This window comes from Sorex fumeus, unplaced genomic scaffold (genome assembly GCF_029834395.1).
Source record: "Sorex fumeus unplaced genomic scaffold, SorFum_2.1 ptg000030l, whole genome shotgun sequence".
Lineage (NCBI taxonomy): Eukaryota > Metazoa > Chordata > Mammalia > Eulipotyphla > Soricidae > Sorex > Sorex fumeus.
This window is the reverse complement of record NW_026606087.1, coordinates 16,379,187-16,405,317: the sequence shown is the minus strand read 5'-3', so window position 1 is coordinate 16,405,317 and position 26,131 is coordinate 16,379,187. Positions and strand designations below refer to the sequence as shown.

General features: G+C 47.9%; 2 protein-coding genes across 2 annotated transcripts in view; one reads left to right on the top strand and one right to left on the bottom strand.

Annotated features, from left to right (window-relative positions):
• RNF121 (ring finger protein 121) overlaps positions 1-5,655 on the bottom strand; it is a 71,623-nt gene extending 65,968 nt beyond the window's left edge. The window contains exon 1 of the mRNA XM_056116266.1: positions 5,536-5,655. Within this exon, the coding sequence (XP_055972241.1) occupies positions 5,536-5,598 (63 nt within the window). The 5' untranslated portion in view covers positions 5,599-5,655. The remainder of the gene's footprint in view (positions 1-5,535) is intronic.
• Positions 5,656-6,049: 394 nt separating this feature from the next.
• XNDC1N (XRCC1 N-terminal domain containing 1, N-terminal like) lies at positions 6,050-25,943 on the top strand. The gene is made up of 10 exons (XM_056116035.1): positions 6,050-6,295; positions 11,983-12,151; positions 13,113-13,254; positions 14,153-14,308; positions 16,406-16,584; positions 20,888-20,973; positions 21,193-21,365; positions 22,934-23,018; positions 23,850-23,971; positions 25,538-25,943. Exons 2-10 carry the CDS (start codon positions 12,107-12,109, stop codon positions 25,750-25,752), a joined length of 1,203 nt encoding a protein of 400 aa, XP_055972010.1. The 5' UTR covers positions 6,050-6,295; positions 11,983-12,106; the 3' UTR covers positions 25,753-25,943.
• Positions 25,944-26,131: the final 188 nt, after the last annotated feature.

Below are 26,131 nucleotides of genomic sequence, written 5' to 3'. Positions count from 1 at the left end.
AACACCCTACCCGCTATGCTATCACTCCAGCCCCCGGGGCATTTTTTTAAACCCATGCTAGCCTGCAAATTTCTTGAGAGTAATTATCACACCTTAACTATCTTGGTATTATTTGGCAGAGTACAGTGTGCAGCACACAGAAGGTCCTTCAGAAAAGTTTGATAAATTGTGAGAATATTATAAAACCAGGAAGAGAAGAGGAGGCAGAGGAGAAGGTAGTAATCTGAGAAATCCCAGAAGCTGAAGCCCCTTGGGAGTCTTTCTTTATGGAAAAGTAAGATCTGGAAAGGCACAGTGAGGATGGGAAGGTATTCGAGGCAGCCAGGACAGCACCAACAAAGACTTGGCAGTAACCATGTAGAAAGGAAGGTAAGGCCAGAAAATGATGTAGCATAATTTAGCTCAGTGGTTCCCTTTTCAGAAGACACCCAGAACCCCCATGGAAATCTACCTTCTTCAAGTGAAACAGTCCCCAACTGCACCTGAGACCCAGCTTTGTTTTTGTACCACCCAACACCGCCCCCCCACCCCGCAACACCCCAAACCCAGAGAAAGGTTTCACGCTCTCTTCTAGAAACAAATGATTTAGTAAAGTAGTTCGGTTCTCACAGGGATGTTGCAAACATTCAATAGGAAAGCATGTACTATAAAGCAAAGGAGTTGGCATACCACAAATATTCACAAAAGCTAGTATTACTATTTAAAAATAATATTCAATGAGGCCAGAGCAACAGTACACTGGATTGCATGCGATCAACCCAGGTTTAATCCCCAGAACCACATAAGGTCTCCAGAGCCCAGCCAGAAGTAATGCCTGAGCACTGCCAGTTATGGCCCTAAATAATAATAATATTCAACAATTATTAAATATTTGCCGTATACCAGGAATTATGCTAAGTCAAGAACAAAGACTAGGTTCTTCTTCTGTATAGCTTACAGTCTAGAAAGACAGAGAGAAAAATCAAAGCTTACAGTAGCAGAATACAAAGGAGCTGAAGAAACATATTGTAGGCAATAAAGTGTCCCCTGATCTTTAGAATGTAGCTTGAGACACTCAAGGGTTCTGCTGAAACCCTTCAAGTTCCACAAAGTTCCACAAAGCTTCTGAGTGAGATCAGGTTTAAATAAAAGGCAACAAAATAAAGGTTCAAAAATCACCAATCTTGGGACTAGGTTGGGAACTTGCCTTGCACACAGCAAACCAGCACCCCTCCTGATCACACCCTAGCCCATCAGGAGTGATCCCTGGGCTCAGAGCCAGGAGTAAATCCTGAGCAGTTGGGAGTGGCCCATAAACAAAAACAAATAAAAATCACCAATCTTGGGGTCGGGCAATAGCACAGTGGGTAGGGCATCAGTAAGGCAGGAAAGGGGCTTGCCTTGGACAGCTAATCCCTCCCTACAACTCAGCATTCCATACGGTACCCCACCCCCACACCCTGAGGCCAGTCAGGAGTGATCCTTGAGCAGAGTCAGGAATAAGCCCCCGGTGCTATCAGGTATGGCTCCAAAACAAAAACAACAAAAATTACTAACCTAGTTCAAACAGGGTCTAGAAAAGGTAGAGGTCTTCTTGTCTGAGGCAGTATTTCCTCACACATATTGTATTATTAACAATAATACAATAATTTGTAGGCCAGGATACTTGCTTTTAACTCTGGCTTGACCTGGAAACTACTCACTGATCTGCATGTTCTATCACATCATTAGGGACGATTAACAAGAACTGGGAGTAGGTCATGCAGATTCCACAATTCCAGGCATTGGCCAGGATGGCTGATGTGCCTTTCTACCTGAGGTTGATCCCATGTCAGTTCTCTGTGCCAATGTTACTCTCAGAGACTGGTCAACTACTCCTCCAAGGAGGAGTTAACTGGCTCCGGGAGTAGGTGAGCTTCTACGACTCCTAACTCCTAACTATTTGGTACTACAGTTTAAGATATCTTGAAGCACTTGTGGCTTGGCAAAATGAAAAAAAGAACTGAGCCTGGCTGGTTATCAGAGCCTGATTAATACGAAGCCTTTTTCCCTGATCACTGGTCTAACTAGTCATGACCAGAAACTCAGCAGAATCAAATTATCAGAAAAGGTCCTGTATAGAGAAACCAATATTCCTTTAATTAACCCCTACTCTGACCCGCTAAGGAAAAAAGTACTGCTTCCTGTTTCAGAAATGGGGCTTTGGCACATAAAAAAACGGACAGTTTACTTCACTAACAAGAGCCTGAAGTCTAGGTCTTTAAACTGAGAGGAAACAAACACTCTAGAATAAGTTTAAACCTCAGTGATACCACTTAATTGCAAGCCCCTAGCATATCGCAAATACTCTAAGCCTCAGCTTCTTTAATGATAAATAGGTAACACACACACACACAAATTTACAGCTGTGGGACTCAAAAAATTCAAAAATTTTCTGAATCACTTATCAAATAAATGGTATCAAATTTCACATGAGATAATGAAGATCATCAACTATAAACTACCTACCCCAGAGCATAAATAATAAACTGAAAAATGGAACCACAATGCTCAGTAAAGCAAAGGAAGACTCAGGTTAGAATCTGCACTTTCCCACTCATTAAGAGTGAAACCCCAGGGAATTTATTTAACCATTCGAACTTCAGTTCCCCTCAGCTGTAACATGGAGCTAATACCATCAAACTTCACCAGCATGCTATTATAGTAATAAATGAGACTGCGTAAGTTAAGGGTAAGTAAATAATTCAAATAGAGGCTGGTTTACAGTTAGGGGGCTCAATAAACAACATCTCTTCTACTGTAGTTCTGTTCCTAAGTCTTTTCCATCCACCTGTCCACAACGGAAGTAATTTGTAAAGACTGAATTATCTCAAGCACGCAAGAAAGTCATTTTTTTTTTAAACAAAAGCACCGAGAGGAATGGAACATAAACCGATGGCTGCTTTCAGATGCCACATGCAAATCACTGCTTCTTCATAACTCAACTATTAGTTTTTTGACTCAAACCCACCTGTACCATAAAGTTCTCACTGACTTCCCCCACAGCAAACTCATGTTTCTTGTGTTCCACTGCACTACTTATGCACTTCTGTTGTACTAATCATCTGGTACTAAAAATGGCAAATTACATGTCACTTTACTAGCCTATAAATAGTTGTAAAAATCTTTTTTGGGTCACACCAGCAATACTCGGAGGTTACTCCTGGTATTTCTCAGGGGACCAGATAGGATGTCAGAGATTGAATCTAAATTGGCTGTATGCAAGGCAAATGCCCTGCTCACTGTATTATAACTCTGGTCCCAGTTGTAAAAATCTTGTCTGGCTCATTTTTGAACTCCCAATGCATAAAACAGTAGCCCTCTCCATAATTACAAATTAAAGCATAGATTTTTTTTTTCACTAGTTAAAACTGCTAAGAAACAGCTGAGGAGACTTCTGTGGAAAACTTCCTTAGAAACTAAGGTCTATCATATCAGACCTGGCTTAGAGGGGTGGGGGTGAACTGGGACACTGAACTTTAAAGAATGATTGATCTCAGAGTTATTTTTCAAACACAAAAAGAACACAATTTCCATAGAGAATTTTCCAGACAACAAATTATATTCCTTCTCAGTAAATGAAACAAGTAACAAGTTTCTGGGGTGAATTACTGTGTATGTTAGTGGTTACATACACAGTTGCCTCTAGGCATAACACTGGAAGCAGCTTTTGGATTCTAGAATCTTCTTCGAATGAGGGAAAGCTAAGAAGCATAAATATAATTTAGGCCAGCTGAACCACGTGTGAGGAACTCTTGGTCATCCCAACAACAAAGGGAAAGGAGGGGGCAACAAAAACCAAAACTTTTTTTTTTTTTGCTTTTTTGGGTCACACCTGGCGATGCTCAGGGGTTATTCCTGGCTCTGCACTCAGGGATTACTCCTGGCAGTGCTCAGGGGACCATATGGGATGCTGGGAATCGAACCCGGGTCGGCTGCATGCAAGGAAACGCCCTACCCACTGAACTATTGCTCCAGCCAAAAACCAAAATTGTTAAGTTCATTTCTCCTCTGCCACAACTTCAGTTCTTTATCTTAAGCCCTGAGATTTGGCTCCCACAAAGGATGACTAACAAGTCATATCTAGTAACTTCAGAACAGTATTTACAAAGCTCTTTCACGTATAGCTCAGAGGACTGCAGTCAACCTTAATCACGGAAACCTAAAGCTGGAAGGAGCCTTGGCGGTGACTTCTCCCCTGGTCACTCCACCTCATCAGCCAAGTGGTACCCAAACACCTCTGATCTCTAGAGGTGATGGGGGGGGGAGGGGTGAGGGGAGAAGTGGGAGAAGGGAGGGTCCCTAAAGTGCTGCTTCTCCCTGCATCATCCCCTGGCAGTTTCAAGCTTCCTCCCCACACTTTAAAGATCTCAACCAGGTCCAAGCAAGAAAGTCCCTCTACCAAGCAACAGGCTTCAATTCTCTACTGCACATCGGCTTTCTTTGCACCTCCTCTCCAGTGGTCCCCACCGGGCTGCCCCCGCTGCCAGGGTGTTTAAAAGTCTGATCCCTCAGATGCCACCCCCCACCCCGACAATCCCCTTCCTCCGCGCTGTCCCGCTGGGGGTCGCGGTGAGCGCGCACCTTGGCCTCGGCCTCTTTGCCCTTTCCTTTCTCACCTGCTCTCTGCTGCTCAGCGCTGTCCTTTCCCTTCACACTCAGTGTCTCCTTCCTCCTAACGATTCCTTCAAGGATCACTGGCAATTGAATACACCAGTTATTAAGCGGCTACGAGGAAAGGTCCGCGGGGCCTGATACACCCTCCGTCGGCCCCTCGGTCCAGCAGGAGGAAATCATTCATGCTTGCAGATTCGGCGCACCCTGGCCGGTCCCCGCGGTGCTCCAAGGGAGCTCGTTTCCCACCCCGACACCCGAGGGCCCTACGAGGACAGGAAGGAGGTCCTCGGTCCCGAGCACGCGGGCTCGGGACCGGGGGTGGGGGGGGGATGGGGGGAAACTGCGGTGGTCGTCGTTTCCTGCGTGAACGGATGGATGCCGGTACACGAGTCCTGCCATTGACCGTGACCAAAGAAAAGTTCGCGACGCAGACGTTCCGTACAAAGTCCGAGGATGGAAGGATCAATGAATAATTGAAAGCGAGGAAGCCGGGCGCACGGTCCCCGGGTCCGCGAGCCCAGCCGCACCCACCGCCCCCGAGTCGGCTCCCACCGCGGGCTGTCAGCGCTTCCACACCCCTCCAGCCCTCGCTCCTCTCAGCCCCGGCGTCCCACCCCAGGACCACCCCCCACACCCACAAGCATCACCTCAAACTCCGCACTCCCCCGACCACCTACCCCGGCCTCCGCCTCCCGCCCTCCGGGCGAATCTCGTACCTCCATGACCGCCTCGGAGTCCCCGAAATCAGGGCTCCTCGGATTCCCTCCCGGTGCACCCGCCCCCCAGGTGGCTCCTTCTTCTCTCTCAGGAGCCGGGCTCCGCAAGGGCTCCCGCGACCTGCCGCTCCCGCCCTTCTGTTCCGTGCCGAGTCTCTCCTCTCCTCGGCTCCACGCTCCTCACCTCGTCCAGCTCCCGTTCCCCGGCGGCACCTCCTCCAACCTCCACCTCCACCACTGCCGCCATCTTCACAGCTCTCCCCCTCCCCCCCGGCTCGCCGCGCGAGCCAGCTGCTTCCGCCGCTCAAGCGCCCGCAGCCAATCGGCCGCGCGGGCTCCGGCGAAGGGGGCGGGGCGCCAAGACCGGCCGAGCCCTGAGTGGGGCTAAGAGACCGTCTGCCTTCTACTCACTGAAAGGTCGTGGAGGGATGGTTACCGTGCACTTCCCGGCTTCGGCGGGAAAGAGTTCCCGACAGATGAGAGACTGGGTATGTGTTAGGCTCGGGGGAAGCCTTTTTACCAGTTCTTCCTTCTGGAGGACCGAGAAGAGGTGTCCGTAAAACGTCAATTTTTGCGACGCTCCCTCGCGCTGAGCTTCCAGGAGTGAGGCGTGGAAGCGAAAGACTACGTTTCCCATAATGCATCGAGCCCGACCCGGAAGTTTTAATCCGCTCTCTCAAATTAGTCGAGTGTGGAAATATGCAGTAAAATATGTGTCTTGCCTTGCACTGGAGATCGCATAATGCCTTCTTGCCTCGGGCAGAGTCATTTCTGCAGAAATAGAGGCTTCTTGAGCTCCCAGAATGAATCCCCAGGCTTTGGGAGGCGGAAAAGTGAAGCTCGGGGTCAGAAGGCGTAGGTCAGAGGGAAGAATTGGCGGGAGAACGAGGTTTTGGTAATCACGACCTGTTGCGGCGGTGGCTCTCCGTGGCTCCTTGTTCCGGGTGAGGGCATTTGGGGGTTGTTGATGGGGGGGCGAGTGACCGAAAGGGGGGATGGGTGGCTATCAAAGAAGTGGACAGAGCAGCGTGGTCTGCAGAGCCGGGGCATGGCCGCGCGGTTCGTCTCCCACGCCTCGGAGAGCTGTAAAGGTTTGCGGCCCTCCAGGACCGCTTCCTACGCTCCCGCGTCACGGCAACCACTTCACCCGTCCCCGCGTAACTCTTTCTTAGCCACGTCCGCGTCCCCACCTCCTGCCTTTTTTCTACTTTCTGTGCACCTCATTCATCGTGCCCAACCCGTGCTTACAGCTTCAGAACCCATCTCCAGCACCCTGTTCTTTGTCCACCCAGCGCTACCGCTGCAAGCCTGTGGTCCCATTCACACGGCCTCCTTGGACTTGCTCTAAATCTGTCTGATGGATCAGGCTAGAATGATGAGCTCATGGTTTACAACGTACCCGAATGCAAATCATCTTTATTTGGGTGCTATCGGGAAATTACAGAGCATTATTTACAACATTGACAGGCATCTTCTTTACTTAAGGGGGGAATTGTTTTCATTATGTGGAAACACTTAGAATACATTATATTTATACGGTAGACTCATGTGGGTTTTATTTATTTATTTATTTCTAGTTTTGGGGCCATACCCAGCACTGCTCAGAGGGCAGTACCTGGGGAACCCTATGAGGGTCCAGGAATAGAACCCAAATCAGCCACATGCATGGCAGGCACACTGCCCAGTGTATTATCTCTCCATCTCTGAGGTTTGTTTGTTTTTAATTTTAGGCCACACACATTGGTGCTCAGGGCTTACTCCTGTCTCTGTGCTCAGGGATCACTCCTGGTAGGCTCCGGAAACCACATGTGGTGCCAGGGATCTAACTCAAGTCAGTCATGTACAAGATAAGTGTCTTACTATCTCCCTGGCTCATGGCTTTTAATTGTATTGGTTTTGCAGTGTCAGGAATCAAACCCGGGGCCTCACATGTGAGACAGGTGCTCTACCCACATCCTCAGCCCTGAGTTTTGGTTTGGAACAAGGGTTTCCCTCTCTAGTTGTGATGCCCTCAAAGCTCACACACTTGGTCACAGAGCCCTGGAGATCTCTACTTCCTCATGGAGCCTGGAATCACAAACCACAGTGCAGCCAAGATTGCACTCAGCACGTGGGACCTTGCAGATCAGACTCAGAGCCTCTGGTCCGCAAGGCAGGCACTCTACCATTAAGCTATCCTAATGCCCTTTCATCCTTTTCAAAAAAGATAAAATAGGGTCCAGAGTGTTAGTACAGAGGTCAGCACACGATCCCCAGTCCCACCAGGAGTGATCCTTGAGCACAGGGGAATAAGCCCTGAACACCAATAAATAAATCGAATAATAGTGCAGTGGCTTCGCGGTCCTGCCATGCCAGTGTTTGGTCCTGGGTTTGAATCCCTGGAGTTCTACACGTGTGAAGTTCAATCCCGACATCTCTAATGTCTGTGCTCTCTGAAAATGCAAGTGATTCCTGGCTAGTATGTGTAAGTACCACCAAAACAGGAGGGGAGTAAGGAAGGTAGCTCAAAGGTCTGAGTGCATGGTTGGCATCCGGAAGGCTCAGTCCCTAGCACCAGAAGGACCTTTGAACACGGCTGGAGTAACCCTTGAGTACTAGTATCCCCACCAAAAAAATGTGGAGTGGGATGCCATCTCCTGAGCACCACAACTGAAAGCAATACAACACTTGGCCAGAAAGTATGAACCCCTAGCAAATGAGTGTGTGGGTACCACAATAACTCCCGGCTAGCACCACAGCCACGTTTTTTGTGCCTCAACTGTGAGCACAACCTACAGTGAAGTACAAGTGCAAGCACTGCAACTGAAGGAGTACACCTCCAGGAGCACCAAAGCTGAAAAATGTGTGAGCACCCCAGCCAGGCAGGCATGTGGCATCTAGCCCTTTGCAGCAACATTGTCAGCAATAAAGAAGGGAAGGGGTGGGGAACTTAAAATGAAATGAATGCAGATTAAAGTTGAGCTTTATTCTGTGTTCTCCACTGATATCTAGTATCCTCTCATGTTCCCCAGATCCAGCCATTATCTTCGTTAGCCATGCATACTCCCAGTTTATAAGAAAATACTGTCCATGCCAGGGATCAGGCAGAGTATAGTCCCTGACACTGCTGGGCCCCAGGTGACTGAATAGAGCCAAGAGTTATCTGACCCCAACCCCAGCCTGGGCTCTGAGCACTGCTTGGGAGCAATAATGAATGAAAATAGAATACTACAGAGAAACATGTTGCCATCGGTTGTTAACGATGGCTCATTAACTTATTTGAACCATGCTGCTTTAAGGAAATTCGCAAGGGCATAAAGAGAAACATGGTATTTTTTAATAGCAAATACCATAAAACTCTAGAGAGGCAAGGATACAGCTTAGCAGTAAAGCACTTGCCTTGCATGTGACAGACACCAAGTTTGAATCTGGTACTGCAAAAAAAAAAAAAAGCTGTAGCACTCCTTATTTGAGTATCCTTAGTTGAAAAACGAACAAATTTAGCAAAAAATTAAACAATGGCGGGGCCAAAGAGCACAGCAGGTAAGGTGCTTATCTTGCATGTGGCTGACCCGAAATCAGTCCCTGGCATCCCATATGGTCCATTGAACCCCACCAGGAGTAACCCATCTGCACCACTGGGTTTGACCCAAAAGCTGAACCAAAACAAAACAAAAAAAAAAACTCTCACAATGGAATACAATGTAACCTTTAAAAGGAATAAACTAGAAATATACATAAACATGGCCAAATATCAAAAAATAGAGTAGAGGGCGGAGCAATAGTACAATGGGTAAGGCATTTTCTTTACATGCAGCCAACCCAGATTCAATACCAGGCATCCCATATGGTCCACTAAGGACCACCAGGATTGATCCCTGAGCCAGGAGTAACCCCTGAGAGCACTATTAGGTGTGCCCCCAAACCAAAAAACAACAAAAAATTAGAGTAAAAAGTTGGAGAAAGATGCTTAGAAAATATTTACTTGTATTCATTAAAAAACAAACACACTGGGCTGGAGAGATAGCACAGCGGGTAGGGTGTTTGCCTTGCACGCAGCCGACCCAAGTTCCATTCCCAGCATCCCATATGGTCCCCTGAGCACTGCCAGGAGTAACTCCTGAGTGCAGAGCCAGGAGTAACCCCTGAGCATTGCCGGGTGTGACCCAAAAAGCAAAAAAAAAAAAAAAAAACCAGGATAAGGGACCAAGTTCAAAGGGATAGGGTACATGTGCAAGCCCCTCATTTGGTCCCTGACACCCATTGGTTCTGCGAGCACTGAGAGATCTCTTACAGATTGTTTTCCTGTTTTAGAGGTAAAAAGTATTTGCAATTTCTTAATAGCTAGGAGGCTGAGGATTTTATTATATATAAGTTGAGTTTTTTCCCATTTAGATTTTATCTTAGTGAACTTATGTTATCTCCTCTAATTATCTATTGAATGGCTTGGCCTTATTTGTAGTATTTTTTAAAAATGCATATTTTGAAAACTAAGTTTTTATGTACAAATATCTATTTTCAGTTTGTCGTTAGTATTCTCACCAGTTTTTGTTATCTTAAAGTAATTCTGTGTTTCCATCTTTTATCTGAGTTTCAAAAAAGTTTTTTTTTTGAGGGGGTGGGCGGCTTGGCCACACCCAGCAGTGCCTGGGGGTTACTCCTGGTGGTCCTTGTGGGACCATATGGGGTGCTGGGGATCAAGCCTGGGTCGGCCACATACAAGGCAAACACCTTCCCCACTGTACTATTGCTCCAGCTCCCCAAATTTTTCATCTTCTATTTGAGTATCATTGGGAGGATGAGTTGAGTTTAGGGGACATAACCTGTAGTGCTCCCAACTATTTGCTTGTTTTTCACATGAAGTGTTTTAAATTGCTATGTGATTCTGTAATTGTCAAAGGAATTTATAACCGGGACCGGAACGATAGTACAGGGGGTAAGGAGTTTGCTCTGCACACAGCCAACCCGGGTTCGATTCCCAGCATCCCATATGGTCCCCCGAGCACTACCAGGAGTAATTCCTGAGCGAGGAGCCAGGAATAAGCCCTGAGCATCGCTGGATGTGACCCAGAAAGAAAAAAAAAAAAAGAAATTCATACCCATCTCATTGATATGTCTTTTTAGAATTGTTTTACCAATTTTTTGCCTTTATTAGCCAATGAGTTTCTCAGATACTTACGTTAGAATTACACTGACTAGTGACCAGAGAGCTAGGATACCAGGTAAGGCGCTTGCCTTGCACACAGCTGGCCCAGGTTCAAGCCCCTGGACTACATCTGGTCCCCAAGCCCTACCAGGAGTGATCCCTGAACACAGAGCACAGAGCCAGGCATAAGTGCTGAGCACAGCCAGGTGTGGTCAAAAAGAAACAGAAAAGAGGGGAAAGAATTTTACTGACTAAATAAAGTCCTCCCATTTTCTCCACTCCCCCCACAGCCCCCCAGTGGCAAGCGATCAGCATATACTCAGACAGCCTATAAACTAGTTTCAGTGGAAATCGTGTCTGCTGCATATTCTCATGTCTCTGAAGTGTAAGAGATAACGAACATGACAAAAGTCCATGTCCTTGGGGCTGGATGTTTGCCTTGCACACGACCAGTTCGATTCCCAGTATCCCGTATGGTCCCCTGAGCACTGCTAGGAGTAATTCCTGAGTGCAGAGCCAGGAGTAACCCCTGCGCATCACTGGGTGTGACCCAAAAATCAAAAAAAAAAAAATTCATATCCTCAAAGAGCTGCACTACTTGGTGTAGGAAGATGTGGTAAGCAAGAATTTCTCAAAAAAAGAGCAGCTGGTGCAATAGTTCAGCAGTTAGGGATCTGCCTTGTATGCCACTGACCAGGTTTTTTTGTTGTAGTTGTTGTTTTTTTAATTTTATTATTTTTTTTTGACCAGGGTTTGATTCCCAGCAGTACTTTAGTTCCCCGAGTCCTGCCAGTAGTGACCCCTGTGCACAGAGCCAAGAGTAAGTCTTTTGTACAGCCAGGTATGCCTCAAAAACTGAAGAAAAAAAGAAAAAGGAACTCGTAAGAGATGAAACTGAAACTATAATCTACATTTTTCGATGCTTTGAGGGGCCAAACTGAATTATAATATATTTAGTATCTATCATATAGCAAGGATTTGCATACATCAACAAGCCATTGAAAATTTATAGCAAAGAAGTAACTTAATGAAACCTAATTTAGGAAGATTTCTTTTAATGGGAGGAAGGAAAAGATTAGAGGCTTACATTATATATTTTGTTGAGCATCTGTGGTACATCATTAGTATGTGCTAGGCTCTAGGAATGGAAAGATGAATGATTTGGCTCAGCGGTAGAGCGCGTGGCTTCTCGTCTACAGCCCTGGCTTTGGTCCCTAGCCTGGTACCACTAGCCGTAATGAAAGATGAATGATTGAAGGTACAGTTCATGCTCTTGGGAGCACTTATGTCCAGCACTCCCAGAGCACTGTGGTCTCTTGTCCTTCCTGCTCTCGTACCCTGTGGTTGCTTTGCATTTGTTTCACCCTTGAGGGCCTCTCCTCAGCTGGTCTCGCTCTGTTCCCACCAAGCTCCTGAAGCTCATCAGAAACCATTTCACAGACTGCAAGTAAGTCCAATAACGAGACACCCTAGCTAGTTGGATTTTTCTTTTGTTCTCTTCGTCAGGACTGACATGATTTCTCTTCTGGAAGCTGACGGATCCACACTATAAGCAGCATCAGAAGCAATCTGAGAAGAAAGCATTCAGGCTGTGTAACTGGGACAGGTGCAGGTTCCTGCTGGGCCCACCATGGCTCCTGTGAAGATTAGCCATGTGGTGTCGTTTTCCTCTCAGGTATTATCACTGGCGGGCATGATTTCTTTTTTTCTTATTTTCACAAGGAGTGAAAAAATGGGAGACTTGATTCCATGTTCAGGAAACTCCTAATCTAATAAAAGCAGCGTTGTCCTGTCTTTGACAATCCAATGTCAAGGTGAGAAATAGAGCCCTTGCCTTTAGGTTGTTTCCAGAGACAACTGTGAGCTTGTTGTACACAGGAAAAGAAGTACTTAGTGTAGAGGTGGGATGTTTCAGATTCAAAGACCTGAGAATTCTGAACTTAATTGGTTATTTGACATTGTGCCTAAGTTTCTGAATCTAGCCCTGAGTTCATTAGTCTGTTAACTAAGAAGTGATGATAGGTCCAGAGAAAGAATACAGGGGATAAGGCGTTTGCCTCATGTGCAGCTGACCACAGCTCAATCCCCAGCACTGCATATCATGCCCCAAATACCTCTAGGAGTCACTTCTGACTGCAGAGCCAAGAATAGGCCCTAAGCACCACTGAGTGTGACCCAGAACGGCACCCACCCCCCGAAGACTTTTTTTTGGGGTGGGGGGTGACACCTGGCAATGCACAGGGGTTACTCCTGGCTCTGCACTCAGGAATTACTCCTGGCAGTGCTCAGGCGACTATATGGGATGCTGGGAATCGAAACCGAGTCGGCCGTGTGCAAGGCAAATGCCCTACCTGCTGTGCTATCGCTCCAACACACCCCCCCCCAAGATATTTTTAATGGTGCTAGTAACCACCTAAGAGCTGTGGTGAAGATTAAATAATGTAGTCTGGTAAATAAGTGGGAATCACTGCTACCTGTAGGTCCATAGGAGCTTGAAATTCCCCTGGTCTTCCTCCTCCTTAGTTATGTAAAGATGCCCAGGAAGGTTGGAGACTAAGAATCTGTCATTCCTGGGTGGCATCCTTTTCCCCCTTGGCATTGTGAACTTGATGTTTTTTTCCCCTTCTCTGATTTAGGATCCCAAGTACCCTGTGGAGAACTTGCTGAACCCAGACAGTCAGAGAGGACCTTGGCTCAGCTGCCCACGTGACAAAAGTGGCCAACTAAAAGTGGAATTACAGTTGGAGAAAGCAGTGACCATTGGCTACATCGACGTGGGTGAGGGAGTTCTCTGGGGGACTAGAAATCTCTGGGAGGTCAGAGGGGACATGCTCTTCTCCCACGTTCCCTCCAAATATCTGGATTCAGTCTAGCTGAAAACCCCTCTTGGAATAAGGTCCACCTAGCATGGACAGGAGAGGGGCTCTTTCCCCTGATGGTATGTGCTGGGGAGATCTTCTAGGATTCCATTCCCTTGGAATTCAGGATGAAGGTCTCCCTGAAGGATGCAGCATAGCAGCCCACTTTGGCCTCTGGTCTGGGGGAAGACCCGGGTCTTGACATCATTATACATGCCAGCAAACAATCAGTATATGCCTCTAAATATCAGTGTCAGGAAGGTGCTGGGGATGAACTGCACAATCTTAACCAGGAAGGCTCTGTAAGGATTTGAAAAGATTGACCTTTGTTTATCTGGCACAGAAACTCGGCAAAGAACATTGATCTTGGTTCTGTCAGTACCAAAAGATGCTGGGCTTCCCGGCATGGATTAGGAGCCATAGAATTGGGGCTGGAGAAATGGTGCAGCAGGTGAGACACTTGCCTGTATATGCTCAACCCAGATTTCATCCCCAGCATCATACAGTCCCCCAAGCACCACCAGGAGCAGTCTCCAGAGTTGAGCCCTGCCTGTCACAGTCTGAGGTCAGGGAAGTGACCAGTCTCTTCATCAGGGGCAGATTTCTGACAGGAGAAGCAGCGTAAATTGTCTTTAGCAGCTGGATCTCATCCTACCTCTAGCTGGCTCCCTCTGGGACCCGATATATTGCCTGTCCTTGCTCAGCTCCCATCGAGCTCCAGAGCTGGGGTATGTCCTGTGGCCACCTGATTCCTTTGTCTGCTGTCGAGGGAGTTCCTATCATCGCATCACGCTGTCCTCTCAATCTTTTATCCCCAGGTAACTGTGGCTGTGCTTTCCTGCAAATCGATGTGGGCCGTTCTTCTTGGCCCCTGGACAGACCTTTTGTCACCCTGCTCCCTGCAACCATGCTAATGTCCCTCATGGATTCAAAGCAGGGGAAAAACCGCTCAGGGGTTCGCATGTTTAAAGATGGTAAGGACGGGGCCAGGGAGGTACCTCAAAAGGACTGGAGCTCATGCTTTGCATGCCAGAGTCCTGGGTTCAGCAGCTCCACATGCTCCTCCAATTACCAATTTGAGTATGGCCCAAAAAACTGAATAGATAAAGATGGCTGGACCTTTAAGTCAGTGGGAGAGCATACGCCTTGAGAGGCCATGGGTTCCATATCCGGCACAATAAATGAAAGGAAACCAAGGAATGAATGAATGAAATAGAGACAAAAGTAGCCAGGGGGGTGGGAGAGAAAGAGATTGGAGGCCTGTAAGTGTTGCCGGGGTACACTGTGGAAGGGCCCCTATTGTAAGGGTTCCCGTGAGGAATGGAGGGGTTAGCATCTGTGTGACTTCCCTGTAATGAAAATGCACGTCCAGGGATGTGGCCAAGCACGTGCTCTGCCTCTGCAGGCCTGGAGCTCGGCTCGATCTCTGGCACCACAAAAGATGAGGAGGGCTGGGGAAGGTGGAGAATACATGGGATGTTTATGATGCATGATTTATATTGACAAATAATATGGCTCAGATCTGATGTAGAACCCATATTAGGGAATGAATGTCAGGAAATGTGAATATAGGATAAATGTTGGCATATAAGTAATGGAAGGATATATATATGTGTGTGTATGTATGTGTGTGTGTGTATATATACGTGTGTGTATATATATATATTTATATATATGATGGCTACAGTTAGGTAGCATATTGTGTTTCTATGCAAATCTCTGTTCATTCAGCAATATAGAAGAAACTAAGCTCTGCCTCATAGGGATTTACAGGCTCACAAGGATTTGTCTGCATTTATGTTGGAAGCCTGCATTTATAATTGGAAGTAAATAAGGGGGTCAGAGAGATAATACAGTGGGTAAGGCCTTGCGCACAGCCAGCCTGGATTTGATCCCCAGCATCCCAAATGGACCCCTGAGCACAGACTGGTATACCCAAAAACAATTTTTTTTTTCTTTTCTTTTTGGGTCATACCTGGTGATGCACAAGGGTTACTCCTGGCTCTGCATTCAGGAATTACTTCTGGCGGTGCTCAGGGGACCATATGGGATGCTGGGGAATCGAACCCGGGTTGGCTGTGTGCAAGGCAAACACCCTACCTGCTGTGCTATCGCTCCAGCCCCACAATTTTTTTTTTTCAATTGGAGGTGTTTGTAATGTTGTGAAGGAAGAGGGTATACAAGGTAGATAGTGCTGAGAGCTGAAAGTGAGAAGAGGTATAATACTGGTATGTGATTTTGGTTTTTTATGGGGCTACACCCTTCAGGGCTCAGGGGTTACTCCTAGCTCTGGCTCAGGGATCACTCTAGTGAGACTCGGGGGAACATGGAGTGCCGGGGATCGAACCTGGGTTGGCAGCCCCGCTGCACTACCACTCCAGCCCCTGTTGTGAGATACTGTGAGTGAGGATAGAAGGCATGAGATGCCTGAGAGAGTTTCGTCTTTCTAGTCCGGGAAGGGTGATCCAGGGTGATCAAGGAAGGGTAGCTCAGCTAATTCATTGGGCACATGGTCACAACAGACCCCAGCGCAACAGATACTTCCTCTTCAAATGAAATATCAGGATGCCCAAGGATTTGGTTCGTTAGTAGAGTACATGCTACACATGTGAGGCCTGGATTCAATCCCTGTACCACAAAAAAATTATGCAGGGCTAGAGCAGTAGTACCAGGGTTAAGCCACTTACTTTGCACTGTGCCAACTTCAGTTCAATTCCCGACACCCCATATAGTCTTCCCTGACTGATCCCTGCCAGAGTGATTCCTGAGCATAGAGCCAGGAGTAAGCCCTGAGCATGACCGGGTTCTATGCAGAAACACATATACACATGTGTAGAATGAGGGAATACTTGTGCTGGGACCAGTGTGAAAATGACCAAGAGTGATGCTGTCTGAGTGGACCCACTAGCCTGCTTGGCTCTGCCAGGTATCAAGTCTGCAAGCACTGGTGACTCCTGTCCTCCCATTTGTTGGCATCTGTAGGCCCTGTCTTGCCTTTCTGGGATAATAGCTCTCATTTCCTCTTTCCCTCTCACTGAAGCATTTTCTTCCACTCACTTTTTGCCCTGGAGGTGATTTCTTGGCTTCAGCCTCGGGTGACTCCTGGGATCGACTTCGCCTCACCTGCTCCCAGCCCTTCACGCGTCACCAGTCCTTTGGCCTGGCCTTCCTGCGGGTGTGTTCTTCACTGGACTCTTCAGATGACCCTGTCTTGGGTCCCTCAGCCCCCGTGAGCTCTGGGCTGAGCCAGGTATGTGTGGTGTTGAATCATGGAGTTAATCTAGTCACCCTTTCTGGTTTCTGTTGGGGGAGGCTGGTTGGGGAGGCACAGCCACACACACTCATTCACATCCCAAAGTTCATAGGTTTTAGAAGCAAACTTGGGGGCCAGAGGGGTAGCACAGCGGGTCGGTGTTTGCCTTGGATGCACTTGACCTGGGTTGATCCCTAGCATCCTATATGGTCCCCTGAGCACCATAGGAGTGATTCCTGAGCACAGAGCCAGGAATAACCCCTGAGCATCTCCAGGCATGGCCCAAAAACCAAGAAAGGAAGGAAGGGAGGGAGGGAGGGAGGGTGAGTGGGCCATTTGTTCTTTAACCACGAGGGAAGTTGTCTGAGATCCAAATGTATTCTCATGTTTTATGTCTTGGGTCTCTGGTTCTAGGTTTGTGCTACTTTTCTGAAAGTCCCAGGGCTCACTGCGGGCCCCTCTGGTCATCATTCCCTGCTCCTTGTGGCATCAGCTCTGGCCTTAGACGTGTGCTCTGTGCTCCTGTTTGTACCCCTCCTTTTCCCTGTACAACGCACACATCCTCGTCAGACGATGGCAAGGCTGTGGGCCATGTTGTGATGTAGAGGGTTCTGGTCAAAAAAGTTATTTTTGCTTCCGGGACCTATTGTGACTCCGGCTTTCTTGCCACTGGTAACTCAACTTTATCTTTCCCACCCAGTACCTTTCACTTGAATCCACTCACAAACACAAACCTGTAATCACACAAAACTAGAAACTTTGGGGCTGGAGCAATAGTACAGCGGGTAGGGCATTTGCCTTGCACACAGCCAATCTGGGTTCGATTCCCAACATCCATATGGTCTCCTGAGCACCACCAGGAGTAATTCCTGAGTGCAGAGCCAGGAGTATCCCCTGTGTTATCACCAGGTGTGACCCAAAAAACAAAACAAAACAAAAAACCCAAAAAACTAGAAACTTAGAATTTTAGAGATGTAGAAATGCTAAGTGTTTGGGCCAGAGAGATAGGACAGCACGTAGGGCACTTCCAACCTTAGTAGGACGCAGGTGGGGATGGGGGAGAGGGGTGTTAGCAGAGGTAGTGAACTCTTGTGAGGGATCGGTGTTGAGACATTGTATGCACGAAACCCAATCATGAGTAACTGTAATTTTACGGTGACTAAATTTAAATCAGGCCCTTAAAAAAAACCAGCCTGGGGGCTGGAGCAATAGCACAGCAGATAGGGCGTTTGCCTTGCACATGGCCGACCCGGGTTCAATTCCCAGCATCCCATATGGTCCCCCGAGCACCACTAGGAGTGATTCCTGAGTACAAAGCCAGGAGTAACCCCTGAGCATCGCCGGGTGTGACCCAAAAAGAAAAAAAAAACAGCCTGGATTTAATCCCCACACCCCCAAGTGGTCCCCTGAGCCTCTCCAGGAGTAAGCCCTAAGCACAGAGCCAGGAGTAAATAAACCCTGAGAACCTCTGGATGTGGCCCAAAAACAAGCCCCCCAAAAAAAAATGGGAGGGGAAAAAAAAAAGAGGCATTCATTTAGCCCGCCCTTTTCTTCCCATCTCAGATTAGGAAATGTACATATTTAGAGTGACACAGTAAGAATACAGAAGGGTTCGAAATCAGGTTTCCTCTCATTGCACCAATTTGCTACCTAAGCACAGTTCGTCCTTGGAAACTTCAAACGTCCCATAAACCAAAGAAGTTCAGTTTGCAGCGGCCTGGGAGATAGGTACAGTGTGCGTCGTGTGTCTGAAGTCCTGGGTCTAATCCCTCCCAGCTCAAGAAAACGGACAAAGAAAATTTCGGCTCCCAGAAGTGAATCCCACAACTGTCATTCTTGTTTGAAGTTACTAAGAAAATGAGGACTGGAGAGAAATCTGTGTTCTCTCCTGAGCACATATCACTTGCTTTTCTCTCCCCTCACATTTCTCTAAGTAAATTTCACTATTTTCCTTCACTTAAAAAAAAAAGAAAGAAAGAAAATAAAGACTCTGGGTATTGACTGGGAAGAGAAAAGGGAGTTGGAACTGAGAAAATTGTCAGTGCTTTTGTAGTGTCGCCCTGGGAGAGAGCTGTAAAGCCTGGTGTGAGGTTGATTCTTTCAGTGTGGAAGGAGCTAAAAAAAGAAAAGCCAGAGGACCAGCAGAAACAGGTCCCTGTGCTCAGGCTCTGCGCCGACGCCGCTCTGGAGGCTGATGGGCTGCGACCTCCAGCTGCTCAGTGACCCAGGCTGTGCGGGCTTAGAGACCTGTCTGTCTTGTTCCATAATGAATTCCTGGCAGCCTGGCCAGTACCCAGAACAAAGTCAGCTTTTACACAATTGTTCATTGTATTAGTGATTTTCCAGTGGGGCTTTGGAGATAGGGTCATCACAAAATGTACCGTTCAGATCAGGACTTGAAGAGTCAGACCGAGCGCTATTAATAATTATGCCGTGACCACAGCCATAAAGCAGAACTGCCCCGGGCAAAGCAGGCCCTGTGGTATTCCTCTCTATGTCAAAATGTGGACCCTCAATAAGGCTCTGAACATCTCAAACCTGGGGGGGGGGGGGCGGTGGAGGTAGGAGTCATGATAGAGTGGAGTATCATGATAGGGTGGAGTATCTGTTCAGGAGCACCACTGGAGCCCCAGGGCACAGAGACACTGGAAAATTTTACAGAAGATGGTTATCTCGGAAAACAAATGTCTGGCACACAGTTTTATCATGGGCTAGAGTAACAGTATGCAGTATACCCGAAGTAACAGTACATGCAGCACACCTGGAATAACAGTATGCAACACACCTGGGTTCAATCCTCGCCATCCCATATGGTCCTCCGAGCATCACCAGGAGTAATTTCTGAGTGCAGAGCCAGGAGTAAACCCTGAGCACTGCCTGGGTGTAACCCAAAAGCAAAACAAACAAAAAGATGCCTAAGGGTCAGGGCCATAGTACAGCACATAGGGCGCTTGCCTTGCAGGTGGCTGACCTGGGTTTGATTCTCAGTACCGCGTAGGATCCCCAAGCCCTGCCAGAAGTGATCCATGAGCACAGAGCCACGAGTAAGCCCTAAGCACTGCCAGGTGTGTCCCCAAAAACAAAACAAAAAAAAAAACCAGCTTGAAATAGGCATATTTTTTTCCCTTCGGATGGTATATGATAATGGAAACAACCTGTGTGCATTTAGCCTTGTGAAATAAAGTCATTTATCATCACCAATTTGCCAGTGAGGAAACAAGTGCAGAGAGATTTAGTGGTCACTGTTAAATACACCAGTGGATTTGAACTCAGGCTGCCTGACTCTGATCAGCTTCTGCCCCAGAACTCAGTTCCTAGTGACTGTTCACTTTTAGAACTAAGCTTAAACCATCTTTGCATACCCTTCTGCTTACCTTTCTAGTAGTATTCAGTCTCAAGTTTAATTAGAACCCTAGAAAATTAAACAAAGTACTTCCAAATGTATGGCTCAGGAAGAGATTGTCATTTCATGAATACCCAGGGAATAAAAATGAAATTTTCATGGCTTTGAAACCTTCAAAATGAAGCCCCAAATCATGTTGATTATGATTTTCTTTAAAAGGACCCATGAGGAGCCAGAGCAATAGTACAGCAGGCAGGGAACAGCCAACCTGGGTTCAATCCCCATCACCATATATTCAATCCCTTGAGCACTGCCAGGTGTGTTTCTTCCCCAAAGAGAGAGTGAGAAAGTATAGTGAATAGGGCACTTGTCTTGCACATGGTTGACCCAGGCTAGATCCCTGGAACCCATATGGTCCCCTGAACACCTCCAGGAATAATCACTGTGCTATCAGTAGTAAGCCTTCAACATAGCCAGATGCAGCCCAAAACACATAATAAAACCATAAAAAAAGAAACCAAAAAGAAATGTATAATTTTTCTCACATAAGTGTCTAAAGAGATATCATTGAGTCGATATACACATGAATCAAGTTTGTATATGAGTATATATGTGTATGTATGTAGATAGTCACCTATATGTGTGTATGTGCAATTTGAAAACTTTGCATATTGTATCACTTCAGTAGTTTTTTTTTCCCCCAGTAGGTTATATTCTTTTACCTCAGGGTCTTTGAGAATCATCACCAATGGCTTGGCATTGTGGAAGTAAAATCACAGAAATTCACACCTTAGCACTAGAACAGTGTCACATACCAGCAGAGGGTACAGTTGTGCATACTGGACTAAGACACTGGCTGAGCCAGATTCTGCTTGTGGGAGCTTGCCCAACACTAGGGGGCGGTGTCCCCCTGCAGTGAACGGCCTTATTTCATCTTGCTACTTTTCCTTTCCTCAGGTCTCTTCTGAAACTCAAGAGTCTGATCCAGGCCCCTGGATGGCCAATCCATCCATCCGAAGAACATTCTTCCCAGATCCCCCAAAGTATGTAGCTGCGAGCATGCCGGTCTCCTGACCCTTCCATTGTTCTTTGGCTCTCAGTTGCCAAGTCACTCACAGGCACACAGACCCAGCCAGGTTCCCCCAGTGAACCCTAACCCTGTCGGGTGCCACAGTGGCTTTCTTGGTTAGATGCCACTGACTTGGGTGAAAGGTGGAGGCTTTGTTCTGAGTGGAATCAGAGTCGCTGTATTTTCCCTGCAGGAACACGGAGGAAATCTCCAAGCTTAAGAATATGCTAAAGCAGCTGCAGCCAGGAACATTGGGCCGGTCGGCCCACATGGTGCTGTCGGCTGCTCGCAAAGCACCTCCAGCCAGTGCGCCAAGTCCAACAAACAACCATGGAGAACCAGGCTCCAGTCAGACAGAGGGTGCAGGTGAGGCCTTGGGACCGCTCACCTCGGGTGGCTTTCTTCCTCTCCCTCCCCAGAGGTGGGGGGTTCCGAGTTCTAAACCCATAATCTCAATGTTAGTAGTTGGCGTCCAAAAGCCACCTCATTCACGTTACAAAAGATACCTGTGTGACTTTCAGCGTTAAAAAGATTCTTAGGATTTGAGGAACAGTGAGCTAGATTAATCAAATATATATGGGATGCATTTTGCTTGTTTGACAAAATGTACTTTTCTTATAAATCACAGTATCAGGGGCCTCTTAATGTCTTCATGTTTCTACGATCAACTCAGAAGACCAGTTAAGTCAGGGTGATGGTGTATTGGCACCTAGTGAAGACGTAAAATAGGGAGATAGTGGAATTTAATCATAGAGAAAGGTTTGAGAAACATTCTGGGGTCTTCAGGGGATAGAACCTGGGGCTCCTGCATACAGACCATGCACTCTAGCACCTTTGATGCCTTCTCAGACCTAGGCTTTATTTTGCTGTGTGTGTGTGTGTGTATAAGGGGGGGGGGGGGGGGGGCGGGAAGGGTTATGTAAGGAGTGGGACTTCCCAAGCCATCATCAGAACGCCCAGGATCCCTCCTGCAATTCTCCAGCAGGTGGGCCAGTAGTTCAGTGCTCTGTCCATGGTGCCTCAGATTTCCCACGCTGTACTTAGAGACCTCGAGGCCTGTACCCAACAATTCTCTGGACGATATGAGTGAAACCAGAGTACTCTCAAACTCTGGACCATATGAATGAAACCCTGTACTATCCCTCCAGCTTAGGGAACTAATCTCTTTTTGATCATCTATTAGCTGATCACTGGAGCTTGAAGGCATTTTGAAATATTTAAGTGCTGGACAAAATGTTTCATTAAGTTCTGAATAAATCAACAAACGGTTGTGTTGTTATCATTTATTTAACCTTACAGTCTCATGTAAGGTTCTGTGTCAGAAATACCACAATAAATAAAAGAACAGTGTTCCTACACTAATGGGGAGACATCTATCTTTGTCACACAAAGAAATATGAAATTTATGACCGGAGAGAGAGCTTTATAGGCTGGAAAACATGCTTTGCATGTCAGGAGCCTGAGTTTGATTCCTGGGACTGTAGCACCTCCAGAAATGGCCCCGTAACATCTGAGGATGTATCCCCAAAAAAGGAAACTTAAAACCATTTGGGGCCAGAAAGACCATACAGGGGTAAGACACTTGCATGGAACGTGGCCAGCCCCAGTTCAATCCCCAGAACCACAAATGATTCCCTGAGCACATCCAGGAGTGATCCCTGAGCACAGAGCCGGGGGTAAGTCCTGAGCACTGCCAGATGGGCCCCAAAAACAAAACAAGTTAAAACTGTGATGATCGGTGCTTTGGAAAGCAAAGCCGAATGAAATGACAAGATTTGGATGAAAGAATTTAGGGAAAGTGCCTCACAGGAGTTAGCATTTCAGCTGACTTGAATTTGTTGAAGACTAGAAAGAGTCTTTGTAAAAGAAGGAACATCCTGTGTGAAGGTTCTTTTGTTAATTAAGGAGCTATTTAATGAACGTTTCTAACACAGAGCCCAGACCTGAGAACCAAAACCCAGAGAGCGGCATGCGCAGGAGGGCAAAGAGACAGAAGACACCGGAGAAGCAAGCCAGCGGGTGAGTAGCCAGCTTGGAGGGCCCCACTCACCTCCCAGACCTGCTGTCCTTCTCCAGCTGACCTCTTTGCCCCGCTTATTTCCATTAAGTCAGGGGTCCCTGTGTTTGGGTCTTGACCTTGTGGCATGGAACTAGAGAATAGTGGGAAAACAGTATTGTGGGAACACGGACGTGGTTCAAAAGACTGAATTGTATAGGGTGCTCATTTTGTCTCATCAGGAGAAAAAACTGAATGTAGCAGCCAAGCTCTGTTCTCTGTTCAAAAGTTAAATGACTTCTGGGCTGGAGAGTCTAGGGATTAGGGTGCTGCCCTGGCATGTGACCAACTCTGGTCCCAACCCTGATACACCACCAGGGGTGATCCAATAATAAACAGGTCAGAGACTTCTCTCATGTCTGATGGGTCACATGGGAAATTCAGGACTCCAACCCTGGGCTTCTGGCTCTCCAGCATTTGCTGCTGCGGCGATTATTACTATTGTTTTGGGAAAGCCACACCCAGCAGTGCTCAGGGCTTACTCCTCCTGGCTCTGTGCTCAAGGATCACTCCTGGCGGGATCCTATGGGGCGCCAGGAATTGAACCCAGGTTGGCCGCATGCAAGGCAAGCGCCCTTACCCACTGTGCTCTCTCTCTGGCCCCAAGCCCCACAGCATTTTGATTCTGCATTCCATTCTTGCTAGTTGTCTGTTTGTTTTTGCAGAATTGGGTCTGTTGATTCTGAGCAGGTGCTTGACTGTGGAGTCACACTGGCTCCGTATTCCAGTCTCATTCTTTCCATCCTAATTCAAGAGGTGTCTTGCTAATGCCAGGCTTCATTTCTTTCTTACAGACTTTTCTCCGATTCTAACCCAAGCAAGAGGAGGTCAGTAAAGACAGATCAGAGAGAACGTCCCCGACCCCAGGCTCAAGTCAGCGCTATCCAGGACGGGGGACAGTGCCCCATTTGTGCAGGTACGCTCCTGTGCCCCGGAGGTGTTGTATGACTGGGGGATGGTGGTGAGGGCATCCCTTGAGGCGGGTCTGGGACATTTGGAGATGGTGTCAGGAAATGTGGTGAATGGGGTTCTAGCCTTTGTCATCTCTGTGGCTCCCAAGATGAAACTACCTGTAAAATCAGGACAAGTCTATCTTGCCATTGGCCAAGCTCAGGAAGGAACAGGGTCCCTGCTCGCAGGTGAAATAAGAAACAGTCTCTTGGAACCTGAGAGATAGTCTGTAAGATAAGGCACATGCCTTCCATGTGACCAAGCCAGTCTCAATTAATTCCCACTACCGCTTATAGTCCCTTATCCCTGAGTGCAGAGCCAAAAGCAGCCCTGAGCAGCCCTGAGCACAGCTGGGTGTGGCCCAAAAACAGTAACAAAAGAAACAGGGGCCAGAGGGAGAGTACAGCCAGTAGGTAATCTCCCTCTGGCCCCGCGTGCAGCTCACCTCACCCATGTTTGATCATAGTACTCCACACCCCATATGGTTCCCTAAGCATCACCAGGAATGATTCCTGAGCCAAGAATAAGACCTTGAACTCCCCCCCCCCCAATTCTTTCTTCACTCCTTATTTCTCTAAATAAAACTGTTAAAAACAGCAAAAGAGGGGGTGGAGTGATAGCACAGCGGGTAGGGCGTTTCGTTTGCCTTGCACGTGGCCAACCCGGGTTCAATTCCCAGCATCCCATATGATCCCCTGAGCACCGCCAGGAGTAATTCCTGAGGGCAGAACCAGGAGTAACCCCTGAGCATCGCTGGGTGTGACCCAAAAAGCAAAATAAATAAATAATAAATAAATAAATAAAAACAGCAAAAGAAACAGACGTGTAAAACAGGAATGGGCTAGCAGTGCCTTCTGCTGCTGACTTGACCAGCATCCAACTGGCGCCTTTCTGCCCTTCTCCTCTGAGCTCCTCGGTCAGCTCCCACCTGAGCCCTTCTCGCCTCCTGCTGTGACTCGTGGCTCTTATGATCATCCCTCATCTTTACCCCACGCTTGCCACACGGGGTCAGGCAGTGTCTGAGCCCTGACTCAGGTTCTGTGGGTTCTGGCCTGGAGAGTCTCAGTATAATGTTCAAGCAGGGTGAATCTGCCCAAGTGACTGCATCCCTTTTTATTTTGAGGTCACACCTGGCAGCGTGCAGGGGTTCCTGCTGGCTCTGGACTCCGGGGTCACTCCTGGCCATGCAAGGGATTTAACCCCATCACATGTGTGCTTCCAGCAGTAGCGGGGACCTCCTGCCTGGGAGCTAGCCCAGTTTTGTTCCCTCAAAGTAGAGAGGAAGCACAGCAGGGAAGGCACCCCCCTTGCATGCAGCCAAGGAGGTTCCAGTCCTTGACACTACATATGCGCCCCCCCTTCCCCCAAGCATAGCCGGAGAACACTCCTGAATACAGAGCCAGGAATAAGGCCCTGAGCATCACCAGGTGTCTCAGTATAATGTTCAAGCAGGGTAAATCTTTTTGGATGTGACCCCAAAAAAGTATACACACACACACAAAATGGTTTTTGCTCCCTCCTCTCCCACTAGGGTTCTTCAGCATGGCGGTTCTCCCCCAGCATGCAGCCACCTGTGGAGAGACTTCACCGCCGCCACGGCCCGCCTCTCCCTCCTCACCACCGTCCATCGTGTGGGAGTGCTCCCCGGAGAGCTCACCCCTCTCCTGGACCCAGTGCCCTATCTGCCAGATGCTGTTCTCCACGGGAGAGATCGAGGCACATGCCAGCCTGTGTGGGGAGGCGTGAGCCATGCGGGAGGCCCCTGCCCCGTGGTACTGAGATGGGGGCAGGGGTTCTCTGGGCAGAGCCAGCCTGCCCGGCGCCTGCCCTGCTCTGCCTCCCTCAGGACTCTGCCCGCTTCCCAGTTGTCAAGGTTTCTGTCACCACGGCACCCTGTCCTCCCCCAGGCAGCGCTGGCCTTTTTCCCTACGGACCGGCTGGGGCGCCCTGCAGGGCTTTGGGGCATGGTTCAGAATGTCTTCCACCCTCCCCATCAGGATGCGGGCATGTCCTCTGGGCCCACTTTCCTGAAGAGACTCAGGGAGAAGGAGAGCCCATGCCGACACACAGGCTGTGCCATGAGGGTTCCTGGCAGGCGAAGGGGGCTTTGCCCTGAGACTCACCT